The sequence below is a fragment of the Amblyraja radiata genome, chromosome 15 (assembly GCF_010909765.2).
Source record: "Amblyraja radiata isolate CabotCenter1 chromosome 15, sAmbRad1.1.pri, whole genome shotgun sequence".
NCBI lineage: Eukaryota > Metazoa > Chordata > Chondrichthyes > Rajiformes > Rajidae > Amblyraja > Amblyraja radiata.
In genome coordinates, this window is record NC_045970.1 from 30,146,989 (window position 1) to 30,163,452 (window position 16,464).

The window sequence follows — 16,464 nt, forward strand, 5'->3', positions numbered from 1 at the left end:
GACTCGTGTCCAATCCCGACCTCGAGTGCTGTGTGCAGAGTTTGCACATTCTCCGTGACCGGGTGGGTTTTCTCTGGGTGCTTCGCTTTCCTCCCACAATTCAAAGACGTACAGGTTTGTAGTTTGATTGGCTTCTGTAAATTGTCTCCAGTGTGTAGGATAAAACTAATGTCAGGGTGATAACTGGTTGGCATGGTCCAGAAGGGCCTGTTTCCACACTGCATCTCTAAACTAAAGGATGTTCTATTGAAAATAATGCCTGATATGGTAGAAAGCAAGGTCCAGCAAGAGGAGTCTTGCTGGGCAACAGTTTGCCAGGCAAACACATCCTTTCTCTGGCCAACGAGCAAAAATAAATAGAAGAGGGAGGGGAAGTGGGAAAGTACAGGGTTGTCTGGTGGAAATCACCAATGGAAACAGGTCAGTAGAATATTGTGGAAAGTCTCAGATAAGGTATGACAGAGAGAATGGAATGGTGTCTTTAAAGGAACAGACTGGGACAATACATTGGGGAAGTCTGTGGGTTCTTAATGCTTATTGATCATTAAGTTATCCTGAGTCAGACAGGAAGGTTCACTAAATACCGCAGTTAAACCATGCAAGAATAAAATGGAAATTGGCAGCAAGCAAAAGGAAATGTTGCTTCTGTAACAGTTTATGAAGGAGAGAACACAATTCATTTTTTAAACCAAAATAAAATATCCTAAAGTTTAAAGTCTCTCTTACATTTAGACATGAAAAAAAATAATCTGCTAAATCTTAGTGACGAAGTAAAAAATCTTGGAGGCACATTACATGTCTTTATGCTTTGAAGTGTATAGTATTTAATAACTGATTAACAATGGAAAGGCACTAAATTCACATTGGTACACCAAAAGATCACTTGGCATTAAAACAATAAACCATATTCAATAATTATATCCTTTGTTTTATACTGTATCAATTGCAATAATGTCATTATAGAAAATTTACTCTCTTGACATGATATAGATGTTAAATATATTTTTTCCTGCTTGTAACCATGTATATTTTAATTGCACAAATATCCACCAAAATCTAATTTTAACATTACTTTACATGGATGTACATTATTTTTGACCCAGGTTTAATGGGTAAGAGACAGCTTGAAAAACAAAAGCATTTAGTTCGAAGGAATGTAAATTTGCTCTACGTTGGTCTGAAGAAGGGTTTCGTCCCGAAACGTCGCCTATTTCCTTCGCTCCATAGATGCTGCTGCACCCGCTGAGTTTCCCCAGCAATTTTGTGTACCCCCTTATACAGTTATCAGTTTCTTTTATTGTAATCAATTGGAATGTATTCCTATATCTTATTTTTGCCCAGCTAGAAAGTCAGCAATCAGAGATTCAAATGATTTTCAATAATATTTTCACCACTATAATAACTATATTTAAAGACAGAGCGATTTCTCAAGATCAGTACATAAAAAAGTGCACCATTTAGATAAATCTTTTTAGATAGATCTTTTTGTTCCATTACTTTATGTCTTGATAAGAAACATTTTTTAAGCAAGACTTTAAATGTCACAGAATACATTCCAGTTTTGAAATACATGACTACGTAGGCAAATACACTTTAAACAACCTGTTTATTTTTGTACTAATAATTGTCATTTTGGCCACACCTCATAATTGTAAAGGTCTAGTTAATGATTATTTACTGTGCCCTCCGTAATGTTTGGGACAAAGATCCATCAGTTATTTATTTGCCTTCGTACTCCACAATTTGAGATTTGTAATAGAAAAAAAAATCACTTGTGGTTAAAGTGCACATTGTCAGATTTTAAAAAGGCCATTTTTATACATTTTGGTTTCACTGTGTAGAAATTACAGCGGTGTTTATACATAGTCCCCCTCCATTTCAGGGCTTGATTGGCTCTGCAATTCCCTTTGAATGTCTAATTTTTTACTTTTGTGATGAGATAATTTACCTTTCTCAATGGTTGTTTGATCACCAATAGGTGTAAATAAATTTCTAAGAGCATCAGCATGCTAAACAGGTAAACATTTTTTTTAAAGTAGCTTCAATTTGTGTACTCCTAAGTGATATTTTGATCATTATAACTTTTAATTTTTTACAATACAAACACAGATATATGTAATCAATTGGAGTGTGTAAAGTGTATAATGTTCCAATACTTAATGTTTCTTTTAAAAGTAAAATAAAAAGGTTTTACTCTTGTATTTAGAGATTTACTGATGCTTGGTAGAATCTCTTGGGTAAAATTCTGCCAGAATACTTTGAGGAATACGTTTCAACATTTCCTTAGGGAAAATCCGGAGTAATTGCCACCCAATATCCAGTGTTTCATATACGGTCCTGTTTTCATAAGCACCTAAGCAAAACAAAGAAAAAGTCCCTTATCCAAATTCTAATTTGCATATTTTCTTTTTAATCACAGAAACATTATAAACTTAAATTTAATACCTAATAGTAAAAAGATGTGTTTGCAAATATTTTTATTAACATATTAAAATCTTTCCACCCATTCTGTCTCACAAGTAGGAGTTTGATGGAATTCTCACCATTGCATGTTATTGTGCAATACAAACACATTAAGCGGAGTACCTTCTAGGACTAAGCAGCCCACTTTTTTCAGGACCTCATCAACCACACTAAGCATCCATCTCTATACCACTGGTGCACAGTTATTGCAATGTGTGCTATCTACTAAATGCACTGGAGTTACTCACCTGGATTATTCTGACACCTTCCAAATCCATGACCTCTACCAACAAACAGGTCAAATGCAGTGGTTGCATGGATTCATCACTGCACACAGATTTGCTTCCAAGTAATGCACCTGACTTGGAAATATTTACCCAGTTCTTCCTTGATAATCGGTCCAAGTCCTGGAACTAAATCCCTACCCAGTGGCTTTGTAGAAGTACCTCCATGAGAAGGACTGCAATTGTTACAGACAGGGGCTCACCACCACCTATTCCTGATTAACTATGGATAAGGAACAAATGCAGCAGGCACCCAGATCCTGAACAAACCAAAAAAATTGGCACAGCTGTTGGCCCAGTGCCAGAAACACAGGTTCAAACCTAGCCTCGGGTGCTGTCAGCATGGAGTTAGCATGTTCTTGCTGTGACCCGGGTTTCCTCTGCAACATCCTACATCCCATTGACATGTGGGTTTGTAAGTTAATCTGCCTTTGTAAATTGTCACTTGTGTAGGGAGTGGATACAAAAGTGGGATATCTAATGTGAATGGGTGATCGAGGGTCAGCGCGGCCTTGGTAGGCGGAGGGGCCTGTTACCCTGCTGTATCTTTCAAACAATCACAATTCTAAATAACACATGGAAATTACTTTTGGATTAAAGATTTTGAAACTTTCTCATTGTACACACGACCATCTGCACATACCTTGTGCAATGAAGTTCTTTTCAAATTTCTGCAGAAATTCCAAATATAACAGGTCATCGGGGGTGAGAGCTTCCTCACCAACCACAGCCTTCATTGCCTGGACATCTTTGCCAATAGCATAGCAAGCATACTAAAAAGAAATATATATTTTCACAGTTTATTCAGAAATACTTTAAAAATAGATTAAGAAAAAAGTTTTAAAATCTAGATAACTAGACTAGTTTTAATCATGCTAATATTATTTTGTTTTATTTAAGCTTCAATACCTTCGTATACTTCATGAGTGTAAGGAACCTAATTTTAAACAAGGTCAACTTCATGCTTCTGTTAATATTAATAAAAGAGAAATAATGAATAAAAATGATTAATCAAACTACTCCCCTTCTACAATCTATTCTTTTTTACAAAGATTGGTACATAATTTGAAGCACCTATGTGATGGATATAGGGTGGGACTGGCTAAACCTGGCTTCATATGCTTACAAGAAGCCTTGTGTAGAGATTTTACTTTCCAATTCTCTTTCCAATAGTTATTATGGTAACCTAACAATGATTTGTGGAAAGTAAATCTATTTCATAGACTAAACCTCATGCCCCTTCTCAACTAAACAAGATTAACTTAACTGCATTACATGCTGCTCAGCTTTTAAATTCAGAATTAAGTGCATTTGTTCATCTAGGCTTAAAAAAATAAATAGTATCTGTTCCATTTTAGATAACATATAATTTCTGAAACCATTGAATTTTAGATATTGAATTTGCATATCTTACCAGTTGATTCGACACATCAGGATGATCTTTCCGTGTCATATTTTCCCCTATGGCAGACTTCATTAATCGAGATAGTGATGGTAATACATTAATAGGAGGGTAGATCTGTAAAAGAGCAATTTGAAGTTGTAAGACAATTTTCTTCTGGCTTCCGTAGTGAATACCTAGATGCATTTATCCCCCATGGGCAGTAATTTTTAAATTGCCATTAGAGGGACAGATAATTTGCATCAAACAAATTGTGAGTCACTGTACATATCCTATTACTGCATAAAATGCAAGAGTAAAGTGCACTCAGTCACAATTGTTTACATGTTACCATTCATTTCCCCCCTTCCCCATCCCTCCCAACCATGTCACGACACGGCAGTTGAATTGAAAATTGCTTACTGTAGCTACTGGTCCAAGTGTTTATTTCACTTTGGGTTGGAGCATTGTCCTGATTGTAGTTCTGTGAGCATCAACACTCCTCAGGCGAGTGAGTGGCTAAACTGAGATTTTCTGACTGCCTTATTGCCAGGGAAGCAAATAGTCATTTCTATATTCTAACCATTCTCTCAGTAAACACATTTCCAACACTCCCTACTATATTTGTCAGTGATGATATTACATTTATGACTTAAAGTTCTGCTCTTGTTTGCATGTGGAATCAATTTTAAATCCATCTTCTAAAATCCTTTCACACAGCAGTGGCACAGTTGGGAGAGCAGCTGCCTCAGCGTCAGAGAACTGGGTTCAATCCTAATCTCGGGTGTAGTCTGTGTAAAGTTTGTACGTTCTCTCTGTGACTACGTGGGTTGCCTCCGGGTGCTCCAGTTTCATCCCACATCCCAAAAGGTCAAGCTGGTTTGTAGGTTAATTGGTCTCTATATTTAAAGAATTGCCCTTGGGAGTGGATGGCAAAGTGGGATAACATAGAAATAATATGAGTGGCCGATAAATGTTCTGCGTGCACTCAATGGGCTGAAGGGCCTATTTATATGCTGTAATATAACTAAACTAAAACTCTGATTGCAAAGATTTCCAACCAGGTTCCTGTCTTCTTTCTTCAATAGAACAGAGCGCCAGCTTGCTTAATCTTCTGAAAGATAAAGCCTTCAAGTTTTAGCATCATTCTGGTATTTTTGAACTTCCTTTTGTAAACTGGCAAGCAATAAAGATTTACAGTATTCTCAAGTTCAGTCTCACCAAAGTTCAGTACAAGTTTAACACGAGTTATCTGCTTTTCAATTCTGCCTCCTCCACATATCAAACTTAGTGCTTTCACTATCCGAGGGTTTTAAATTAATAGGGCCATAATCTAACTAACCACTATGTCAAATTTCATAAATATACGCAATATATTTTTTTTAATATACCCACTGTTGAATACCTGTCTATTGTGTAACTGACGGTCAACATAGATTTGTCCTTCTGTGATGTATCCAGTTAAATCAGGAATAGGATGAGTAATATCTATAATGAATAGAAAGGCATAGAATCATTTAATTTTCCGCAGTAAACCAGCACTTCAGACACATTTTATCTGAAATACATTCTTCAGATAGTAAAAAGATTGTAGCAGGATTTTCCGCCACTTCTACAAGAGAATCAGTCAATGTGGCACAAGCCACAAGTTTAAAGGTTTATCCCTCTACCTTGTTCTTGCCCTGTGGCACTGCATTTTTTTTTTAAGCATGTATAAGAATATCTTTAAAGTTTCTATTAAATCTGCTTCCATGGCCCTAACAGTCATTATACTGCAATTCATAATGATATCCTCTAATTATTTTCAAAACCACATTAAATTTATGCCCTATAATTCATTACTGATTACATCGACACACCACCCACGATGTAAACATTTGTATTCGCACTTAATTTTCAACACTTCTAATAATCTCACTTTAATCTTCCCTGCAACAACAAAAAAACAAAGTAACCATCCCCTAGACTCCTAAATTACATCTCCCATCCTTAATTTAATTCTGAAAAAAATCTATTCTGCAGTTTTGCCAAGGGCTTGATAGCTTTACAAACTGATGCTTCCCAAAATTAAACCCACAATTACAGAAGAGGGAAGCAAGTTTGCAAGAAATATGTTGGTTAATTTCTCGAATTCTGTGGTTTATGCTTTTTGCAGCAGTCTTACCTCCTTTAAAAAGAGGGAAGAGCTCTAGAGGCAGATGCAAATGGAGAAGGAGAAAGTGAAAGTTGGAGGAGACAAGAAAAGGGTACAAGGAGAAGAGTAAATAGGTAAAAACACCAGGTCTTTGTCCAGCACATTGTTTAAAATTGTCTAACTTAGTTATTTTTCCTCCGAATGCATCATGTTATTGAGTCTGAAGGGTGTCAAGCCGAAATGTCACCCATTCCTTCTCTCCAGAGATGCTGCCTGTCCTGCTGAGTTACTCCAGCTTTTTGTGTGTATCTTCGGTTTAAACCAACATCTGCAGTTCTTACTTACACATGTTATTTCAATACATGACACTGTATAAATAAAACATTTATAGATCAACTAAAAATTCAGTCCCTTTACTCACCATCATTTGGCATGGTGAGTATAGGAATCTGTGTGATGGAACCATTTCTGCCCGCAACACGTCCAGCTCGTTCATAGATAGTAGCCAGATCTGTGTACATATAACCAGGAAAACCTCGACGCCCAGGTACTTCTTCTCGAGCTGCTGAAACCTTAAAGTAGAAAAGATAAACAACTTGCATACATTTTAACCCCAAATATTCAAAGTACTTCATGTTTTAGTTTGATGCAATGTTTATTGCTAAGTACAAAAGGAAAATTGGTAAACACTGTATAATAGGGCTTACGTGCATTGCAGAGATTCTATGCAACCGAAAGTAATAATTCATTATACACGCATATTTTTTGTACTAAATCAAGACCGAGGAAATTGGTGTGGAAGTGTGGTTAATTCAAGCCAACGCGCTAAATTTGCAGAATAAGGAAGATCAGGATTACAGAAGTTGCATTCAACCTCAAAATTCTGTCCCAGGATCCCTCCGAAGCTCAATGCAGGGCATCCGTTTAAGCCTTCCGCCTATGCTGCTATATTTGGGAAAATTGAGGGGTCTCTGATGTTATTCCTAAGCAATCCTGTAATTCTTCCCAAAGACAATACAATTCCTGACAATGGACAATACCATTCCAATTTCCTAGTTCCTTTCTGGGGAAAGACATTCATTTCTACTCTGCATGCATAGATCTCCTCGCCAAAATGTTAAAGTGATGTTGTTCCGAAAATCTTGAAAAAGTCAATACTCTGAGCACTCAGAAGATGGAAGACATATGCTCTGTTTCAGTAGTAAATCAATATACCGGCAATCTGGTTCCACATTAGACCTTAATTAGAGCCATTACTAAAATGGGAGAGGGGAACTTATGTTCTTTGTGTTGCCATATCTATCCTACCACTACAGAAAATATTCAAAAGTTAGTGTACAAATATCAGCTGGAGCTAACTGGTTATATTCACACATATGAATGAGAATTTCTTGGGATCAAGGCCCTTTAAATAAATTAGCACACACCGTGAGCATCACAGTGGCGCAGCGGTAGAGCTGCTGCCTTGTAGTGCCAGAGACCCAGGTTTGAGCCTGACTACTGGTGCTCTCTGCACAGTTTGTACGTTCTCCCAGTGGCTACGCGGGTTTTCCCCGGGTGCTCCGGTTTACACCCACACTCCAAAGACGTACATGTTTGTAGGTTAATTGGCTTTGGTAAAGATTGCAAATTGTCCGTAGTGTGTAGGATAATGGTAGTGTATGGGGATCGCCGATTGGCGCGGACCTGGTGGGCCGAAAGGCCAGTTTCTGCACTGTATCTCTAAACTAAACTATAAGCCAACACAAATGCTTTGATGTAAATTAAAGACAAAGTGCTGCTGTAACTCAGCGGATCGAGCAGCATCCCAGGAGAACATGGAGAGGTGACGCTTTGGGACCCTTCTTCAGATCTACTTTGAAGAAGTCTTTTTGACTTCCGATGCAAAATCTCAAGGTATGCCTGCTTTGAAGAAGCTTCTATGCAACACCAAGGTAAATGCTGCAAGGCATTTTCTTGCTGTTGATTGGCTAGTCAATGAGAGAGAAATCTAGTTCAATTCTAGAATAACAAAAGAATGATCAGGATTTTCTGCATTTCATTATTCACACTACTCCTAGGTTACTGTTATAGTACATGTGCATTTTGCAGCAGCTTCAGTCCCTCAGCAAAAAAGTATCTATAGGATCAACCGATAAATGCTTCCAGTCACAACCAACATTTGAAAATTCTTGTTTAATTCAGGATAAACATTAAAAGAAACACATACCTCTCTCAGAGCCTCAGCATAAGAACTCATGTCTGTTAAAATAACCAACACGTGCTTTTCACATTGGTAGGCAAGATATTCTGCAGTAGTCAGTGCAAGGCGAGGAGTAATAATGCGTTCAATGCTGTTGAAAAGACAGTTAACCATCAGTACTAAGATTTGTAGTTGCCTCTGAATGTGAACATTTCAGTTTACGTTTTGCACATACAAAATACAATATTGTACTGCAGATTAGATAGTTCAGAGCAATCATACAGGCTGACATCTTTAGGGCAGACCAATATGTTGGTTAATTCTCTTTAATCAATTTTAAATGTTTCATTGTACTGAAAATTGACATCATGCTAAAATATTGTGGGAATTGGCAAAAAGCAGAAAAGTTGGATGTCAAACTTTAAATTTGTGTCAATAGCAAAAGGCGATTCAGCCCATCATGCCTGCTCTGGCATTCAATATGATCATCAGTGATCTTGTATCTCAGCACCACTAATCTACCCTAGCTTTGCTGATCATAAATTTGAACATCTATGTCAGGTACCCTTATGTGTCTTCCTTACCAACAAACATAAATTCTTCCTATTTGGTCTGAAAGCTGGAAGGTTCCATCCCAGACAATATCCTGGTAAATCTGCTCGGCACACTCTCCAGAGAATCAAGTTTTTCCTGTTGCATAGTAATCAGATCTGTACACAGTACTGCAGCTGTGGCCTAAACAATGTTTTATAAGATGTTACCATAATCTCCTTGCACTTATTTTCTAAGTCCTAAGCTAATGGAGGCAAGTATCTCATACAACGACTTCATCCCCTGCTTCAGGATCCTTGGACTAGTACATCAAAGTTCCTATTCCTCAAAATGTCCCAGGACCCACCATATCTATTGAAGACAGAAAAACAAGGAATTGCAGATGTTGGAATCTTGAGGGCTGAAGTAACTCTTGGGGTTACTAGTGACTAGTGGGGTGCCACAGGGATCTGTGTTGGGTCCACTGTTGTTTGTCATGTACATCAATAATCTGGATGATGGTGTGGTATATTGGATTAGTAAGTATGCAGATGATACTAAGATAGGTGGGGTTGTGGATAATGAAGTAGATTTTCAAAGTCTACAGAGAGATTTATGCCAGTTGGAAGAGTGGGCTGAAAGATGGCAGATGGAGTTTAATGCTGATAAGTGTGAGGTGCTACATCTTGGCAGGACAAATCAAAATAGGACGTACATGGTAAATGGTAGGGAATTGAGGAATGCAGTTGAACAGAGGGATCTAGGAATAACTGTGCACAGTTCCCTGAAGGTGGAATCTCATGTAGATAGGGTGGTAAAGAAAGCTTTTGGTGTGCTGGCCTTTATAAATCAGAGCATTGAGTATAGAAGTTGGGATGTAATGTTAAAATTGTATAAGGCATTGGTGAGGTCAATTCTGGAGTATGGTGTACAATTTTGGTCGCCTAATTATAGGAAGGATGTCAACAAAATAGAGAGAGTACAGAGGAGATTTACTAGAATGTTGCCTGGGTTTCAGCAACTAAGTTACAGAGAAAGGTTGAACAAGTTAGGGCTTTATTCTTTGGAGCGCAGAAGGTTAAGGGGGGACTTGACAGAGGTCTTTAAAATGATGAGAGGGATAGACAGAGTTGACGTGAATAAGCTTTTCCCACTGAGAGTAGGGAAGATTCAAACAAGGGGACATGACTTGAGAATTAAGGGACAGAAGTTTAGGGGTAACATGAGGGGGAACTTCTTTACTCAGAGAGTGGTGGCTGTGTGGAATGAGCTTCCAGTGAAGGTGGTGGAGGCAGGTTCGTTTTTATCATTTAAAAATAAATTGGATAGTTATATGGACGGGAAAGGAATGGAGGGTTATGGTCTGAGCGCAGGTATATGGGACTAGGGGAGAATACGTGTTCGGCACGGACTAGAAGAGTCAAGATGGCCTGTTTCCGTGCTGTAATTGTTATATGGTTATATGGTTATATGGTCAGCCAACATCGGCGGAGGCGAAGGTTTGGATTGGGACTCTTCTTCAGACTCTTTACATCTTTTTTGCTCGCCTTCTCTCTTATTCTGCCTTCCTTATCGCTGACTTGGTTCTCCTTTCCAAGAAACAGAATGGACTACATGCCCTAATTAGCACCTATGGTAAATATTGCCAGAATATGTAATAGACCAACCACACTGAAGTGACAGCCAAGGTGGCACAATAAGACCTCTACTTCCTCATGAGACTGAGAAAATGTAACATGTCTCCATGACTCTTATAAATTTCTATAGATGCACAATGAAAGCATAACTGTCAAGTTGCACCATAGCTTGGTTTGGCAACTGCTCTGCCCAAAACCACAAGAAATTGCAAAGAGGTGCTAGTGTAGCCCAGTCCACACAACACTCCCCACCATTGAATCCATCTATATGTCATGCTGCCTCAAAGACACATCCCACCCCGATCATTGCTTCTATTCCAGGCTCCCATTGGGAAGATAGAAAAACATTCATCACTCGGGAACAGCTTCTTCACCATGTTTAATAGGCTATTGAACGATTCTTCCATAAGGTTGGATATTTCTGAGAAACTCAGTATAACAAACATGTTGAGATGAGCATAACAGATGAAGCCAAGATAGGGATAATTTGATCACCAGTGCCTCTCTTGTTTTTCCTCAATAACATGAAACATCTACCACCTTAAAAATGTGCTTGCCCATCAACTACAGATGCCAATCTAATTCATACAACATAACCTATGATAATTGCAGCAAGCCAAGAATATAAAATGCTTTATTAAATTACTTACGTTGGGTCGTTTGCAAGATTCAAAAACAGACAAACATTATCCATTGATCCATTTTCTTCAAAATCAGACTTAAAGAATCTTGCTGTTTCCATATTAACCTGTGAAACAGAATACGTACTCAAAATGGAATTTGCCAAATTCGGCTACCCTATTAGTCCAAAACATCCGACATGCAGTTTCAAAACTACCTCTAAAGGCAATATGTAGAAAAACGATAAAGGATGTGAGAGCACCAAAGGAAGATAGAGGTACAGACCAAGATTATGGTGAAATTGCCACACCAGCTCGCTAGTATTATTGCTCTCTCTTTTCAGATTAGAGTCAGTGCTGGTTAGGTTTCCAGGATTTACAACAATCTATATTACTAAAAGTCTGATCTTGACCGCTTTTGGCCCACTGTGCTGCGATTTCCGAGAGAACGCCGCCACCTACGGCCGTCATTTTTGGCCACCTCGCTCAGAGCCCACGACTGCCTTTCTGTACCAGAGGATTTTTCCCATCGATGAGAAATCAGAGAGATATTAATGTTTTTTTTAAATTCACCATTCTCTCTGCTGCCCCTGCTGGAGGGAGGGGGAGGGACTATAAAACCAGGAAGTGGTGTGCCTCACCCAGTCTCTGCAAGATGGAGGTCACGTCTCTCTGAGCTCTGAATAACACTGAACACATGTCTACTCAACTGTGAGTGCCCTTAATGTGGTTTGAAAATGAAAATATGGTTGGTTTGAAGTAAAATGGCACTGTCTGCAAATGGTTGTTTGGGGGGTTTGGGTTCATGTAAAAAGGCACTCTCACTCTCTCTCCCCTCCTCTCTCTCTTCCCCCCCCTCTCCCTCTTCCCCCCCCCTCTCTCTCCACCCCCTCTCCCCCCCCCCCCTCTCTCCCTCCTCCCCTCCCCCACCCTCCCTCCTCTAAACCCCCCTCCCCTCCACATCCCCCTACCCTCCACCCTCACCCTCCCTGCTCCCCCTCTCCCCCTCCCCTCACCTCACCCCCCTCTCAGCACCCTTTCTCCCCCCTCACTCAGCACCCCCCTCTCTCTCTCTCCCCTCTTTCTCTCCCCCCTCCATCCCCTCCCCCACCCTCCCTCCCCTAAACCCCCTCCCCTCCACACCCCCTACCCTCTTCCCTCCACCCTCCCTCCCCCTCCCTGCTCCCCACCTCCCCTCACCCCCCTTTCAGCACCCACTCTCACCCCTTCTCTCCTCCCCTCCCCTCTCTCTCCTCCCTTCCCTCTCTCCCCCACCTCCCCCCCCCCCGCACCCGCCCTCCCTTTCTCCTCTCCTCCCCTCCCCTCTCCCTCTTGCCCCTCTCTCTCTGTCTCTGACTCTCTCTCTCTCTCTCTGTCTCTGCCTCTGTCTCTGCCCCTTCTCTACCCCCGCCCCCCCCTCTCTAGATGTGACTGCAAGTTGGGGGCCATGCGCCAGGGTGGTTATGGGGTAAAAGGAGCGAATTAATAATATTAATATAATATCAAGGGGGGTAATTAGCGTGTGCGCGGGGGGGGGTGGCTGTTAGTTAGTGCGTGTGACGCTGCATGCTGCCTCCCCCCCCCCCACAACTGCACGTTGGGGGAACAGACCCAACGGGTCTGCACTTGGTCTAGTGAAAACTAAATCTCTTTCCTCACATAACAATCTATTGACCTAAAGTGCACAGGAAATTATGTGGCAACTGCAACAACAGCATTGGAGCGGATTGTGCCACTGATCTCACTCCAATTAATAGCAAAAGAATTGGCACACCAGTTAACAATATTTATACAGCTATTTCAAATTCACTTACACCCATAGCTGCAAACACAATTGCAAAATTCACTGAACTGTAGTCCATAACATCTTTGGATTTTTTAACTAAGCCAGCTTGACGGCAGATCTGGGCAGCAATCTGAAAAACAATTCAAATGTGTCAACCAATGTGTGTATTATAGATAACGTACATATTCAGAAATATAAAAACCTCTGACCATGCAGGTTGTTTAAGAAAGATCTTCAGATGCTGGAAAAATCGAAGGTAGACAGAAATGCTGGAGAAACTCAGCGGGTGAGGCAGCATCTATGGAGAGAAGGAATAGGCGACGTTTCGGGTTGAGGCCCTTCTTCAGACTGATGTCGGGGTTGGCGGGAAAAAGATGAGGCGGAGACAGTAGGCTTGTGGGAGAGCTGGGAAGGGGAAGGAGGGAGAAAGCAAGGACTATCTGAAATTGGAGAAGTCAATGTTCATACCGCTGGAGTATAAACTACACAAGCGAAATATGAGGTGCTGTTCCTCCAATTTGCGCCGAGCCTCACTCTGGCAATGGAAGAGGCCCAGGACAGAAAGGTCAGATTTGGAATGGGAGGGGGAGTTGAAGTGCTGAGCCACCGGGAGATCGGGTTGGTTATTGCAAACTGAGCAGAGATGTTGGGCGAAGCGATCGCCAAGCCTGCGCTTGGTCTCACCGATGTAGAGAAGTTGACACCTCGAACAGCAGATGCAGTAGATGAGGTTGGAGGAGGTGCAGGTTAGTTTCTAATAATTTTCTTTTGGCTCTATTCAAATAAAATAACTTTCTTTTAAATCTTCCCTCAAACACTTGTGGTCCACGTTATTTTTGATTTTCTCATGACTAAGATTTCCAATTGGCACATCAGGATTGTGCTGATTCTCAAAGCACTCATTAATCCCATTCCCCCACAATTCCTTGTAAGCTATTTTCTCTCACATGTTCATCAATTCTACCCAGATCGTCCAACCACCCACTTTACCCCAGAAGTAATTTGCAAAAGATTCAGTTTGGTTTATTGTCATATGCAATGAAATTCCTTCTTCACATGAAGCTCAAAGAGTAAACAGTGTACTTGATCATAGACACAACAAACAATGCAATGATCAATGCAAAGAAGCAGAATGGTGTAACGATTGTAGAACAATTTAAAATAGTCTATATAAAAACTAACGTGCGATAATGGAATAACCAAAGTGCGATAATGGAATAACCAAATGAGAAAGAGTTAAGAATAACTGTACGATGCAGCGCCACCTGGACGAGGGTGTGAAAGAGATGGCTGGTCTTACGTCTGGACTTCAGACTTCAAGTTCTTTATATTCTTCCAGAACGTAGGAGAGAGAAAATGGAACAGGGTGGCAGGAGTCATATACAATACTATCAGCCCTCCCTTTGCAAAACACTGAAGATGGACCAAATGGAAGGAAGTGACGAGCCTGTGATGCACTTAGAGGCGTTTACCAATCTACTGATTCATGTGGTCGAGACAAGTGCAGCTGCCATACCAGGCTGAGATGCATCCTATCGTGAAAAAAATTAAAGTTCGAATTGGCACTCTACTTGTCCACACAGTTCAGGATCAATGGGAGTAGAGCAGGGGACTGTTCAAAACCTTTGGGAACACCAGTGTTGAGGGGCAGGGTGAAGGAAATGTGATGACCAATTCCAACTGACTGAGGCCTGTAAGTCAGAAATCCCAGAAGCTATTTGCAGATGAAAGCCCAAAGGTTATGGTCCAGGAGGAGTTTATTTGGTAAAGGCTGAACTATGATCAATAAGAAGCAACCTAATTTATATATTCATACTAGACTAAGTGGGACCCATCGGGTCCCATGTTCACGCGGGAGGGCTGGTCCCCCAACGCAATATTCCACCTCTCCACCAATTCCAATATTGGTGGCCAGTGGGGGAGGCTTTCTGGAGCACTAGTATGGGTATTGTGGGCTGAAGGGACTGGTTTCCAGAGGTCTAGTATGGACATTGTGTGCCAAAAGGATTCTTGGGGTGACAGCTCAGTCACTCAAGCCTGATGTGCTGGCAGCTGGTGGGCGAGCAGTTGACTCACGGCTATTCCTTGAAATTCCATTTCAAGCAGGGTGCAAGGCCACCAAATTCAGGTGCAGTTTCCTACCACTTCAAGCAGGGTGCAAGGCCACCGAATTCAAGTGCAGTTTCCTACCACTTCAAACAGGGTGCAGGGGCACCAAATGCTGGTGCAGTTTAATGCCATTTCAAGCAGGGTGCAAGGCCACCAAATTCAAGTACAGTTTCAAACCACTTCAAGCAGGGTGCAAGACAACCAAATTCAAATGCAGTTTCATACGATTTCATGCAGGGTGCAAGGCCACCACATTCATATGCAGTTTCATACCATTTCAATCAGGGTGAAACCACCATAAAACCATAAAACCACACAAAACACCACATAAACACCACACTCACAGTTCAGTAGACATTCAGTGTGTTCAGTCCATTCACAGCTCAAACAGTCGTGACCTCTCCCTCCTCCATCTTGCAGAGACTGAGCCACACCCACACTTCTGGGTTTTATAATCCCTCCCTCCACCCACCAGAAGGGGCGTGGCCTTCATGGTGTGATTGACAGAAGAGAGATTCGCAACATTTTTTTAAACACTAATAACACTTTTATTTTTCATTGATGGGAAGAATCCTCTGCACCTGATGAGCGGAGGGGGACTGAGTAAGATGGCCATACCTAAAATCAATATGCAGTGCAAACAGGAAGTTGTCAAGTCACCACCACCAACAACCATTTGCAGTGCAGCATTTCAAAGCAGCCACCACCACCAATAACCATTTGCAGTGCAGCATTTCAAAGCAGCCACCACCACCAACAAACATTTGCAGTGCAGCATTTCAAAGCAGTCACCACCACCAACAAACATTTGCAGTGCAGCATTTCCCAGCAGTCACCACCACCAACAACTATTTGCAGTGTAGCATTTCAAAGCAGTCACCACCATTAACAACCATTTGCAGTGGAGCATTTCAAAGCATTACGACCACCAAGAGCCATTTGCAGTGCAGCATTTCAAAGCAACCACGTTTTCATTTTCAAACCACATTAAGGGCACTCACAGTTGAGGGAACATGTGTTCAGTGTTATTCACAGCTCAGAGAGACGTGACCCTCTTGCTTCCTCCATCTTGCAGAGACTGAGTGAGGCACAACACTTCCGGATTTTATAGCCCCTCCGCCCTCCCACCAGCAGGGGCAGCAGAGAATGTCAACATTTTTAAAACATTAATAACTTTTATTTTTCATCGATGGGGAAAATCCTCTTGTCCTGCGCAGCGGAGGGGGACTCTGAGTAAGATGGCCAAAGATCACAGCCGTAAGTGGCAGCGTTTTTTCAAAAATCATGAAACAGAAAAACAGGAAGTGGTCAAGATCTTACTTTTAGTAATATATAGA

The 16,464-nt window shown here is 41.0% G+C and overlaps 1 protein-coding gene across 1 annotated transcript in view; it reads right to left on the reverse strand.

The window, feature by feature from the left end:
• Nucleotides 1-1,278: 1,278 nt before the first annotated feature.
• LOC116981152 (V-type proton ATPase subunit B, brain isoform-like) overlaps nucleotides 1,279-16,464 on the reverse strand; it is a 50,623-nt gene continuing 35,437 nt past the window's right edge. Inside the window, exons 7-14 of the mRNA XM_033033953.1 lie at nucleotides 13,047-13,148; nucleotides 11,263-11,360; nucleotides 8,472-8,595; nucleotides 6,684-6,834; nucleotides 5,534-5,616; nucleotides 4,162-4,266; nucleotides 3,391-3,520; nucleotides 1,279-2,353 (exon numbers count right to left, since the gene is read on the reverse strand). Of these exons, the coding sequence (XP_032889844.1) occupies nucleotides 2,211-2,353; nucleotides 3,391-3,520; nucleotides 4,162-4,266; nucleotides 5,534-5,616; nucleotides 6,684-6,834; nucleotides 8,472-8,595; nucleotides 11,263-11,360; nucleotides 13,047-13,148 (936 nt within the window). The 3' untranslated portion in view covers nucleotides 1,279-2,210. The remainder of the gene's footprint in view (nucleotides 2,354-3,390; nucleotides 3,521-4,161; nucleotides 4,267-5,533; nucleotides 5,617-6,683; nucleotides 6,835-8,471; nucleotides 8,596-11,262; nucleotides 11,361-13,046; nucleotides 13,149-16,464) is intronic.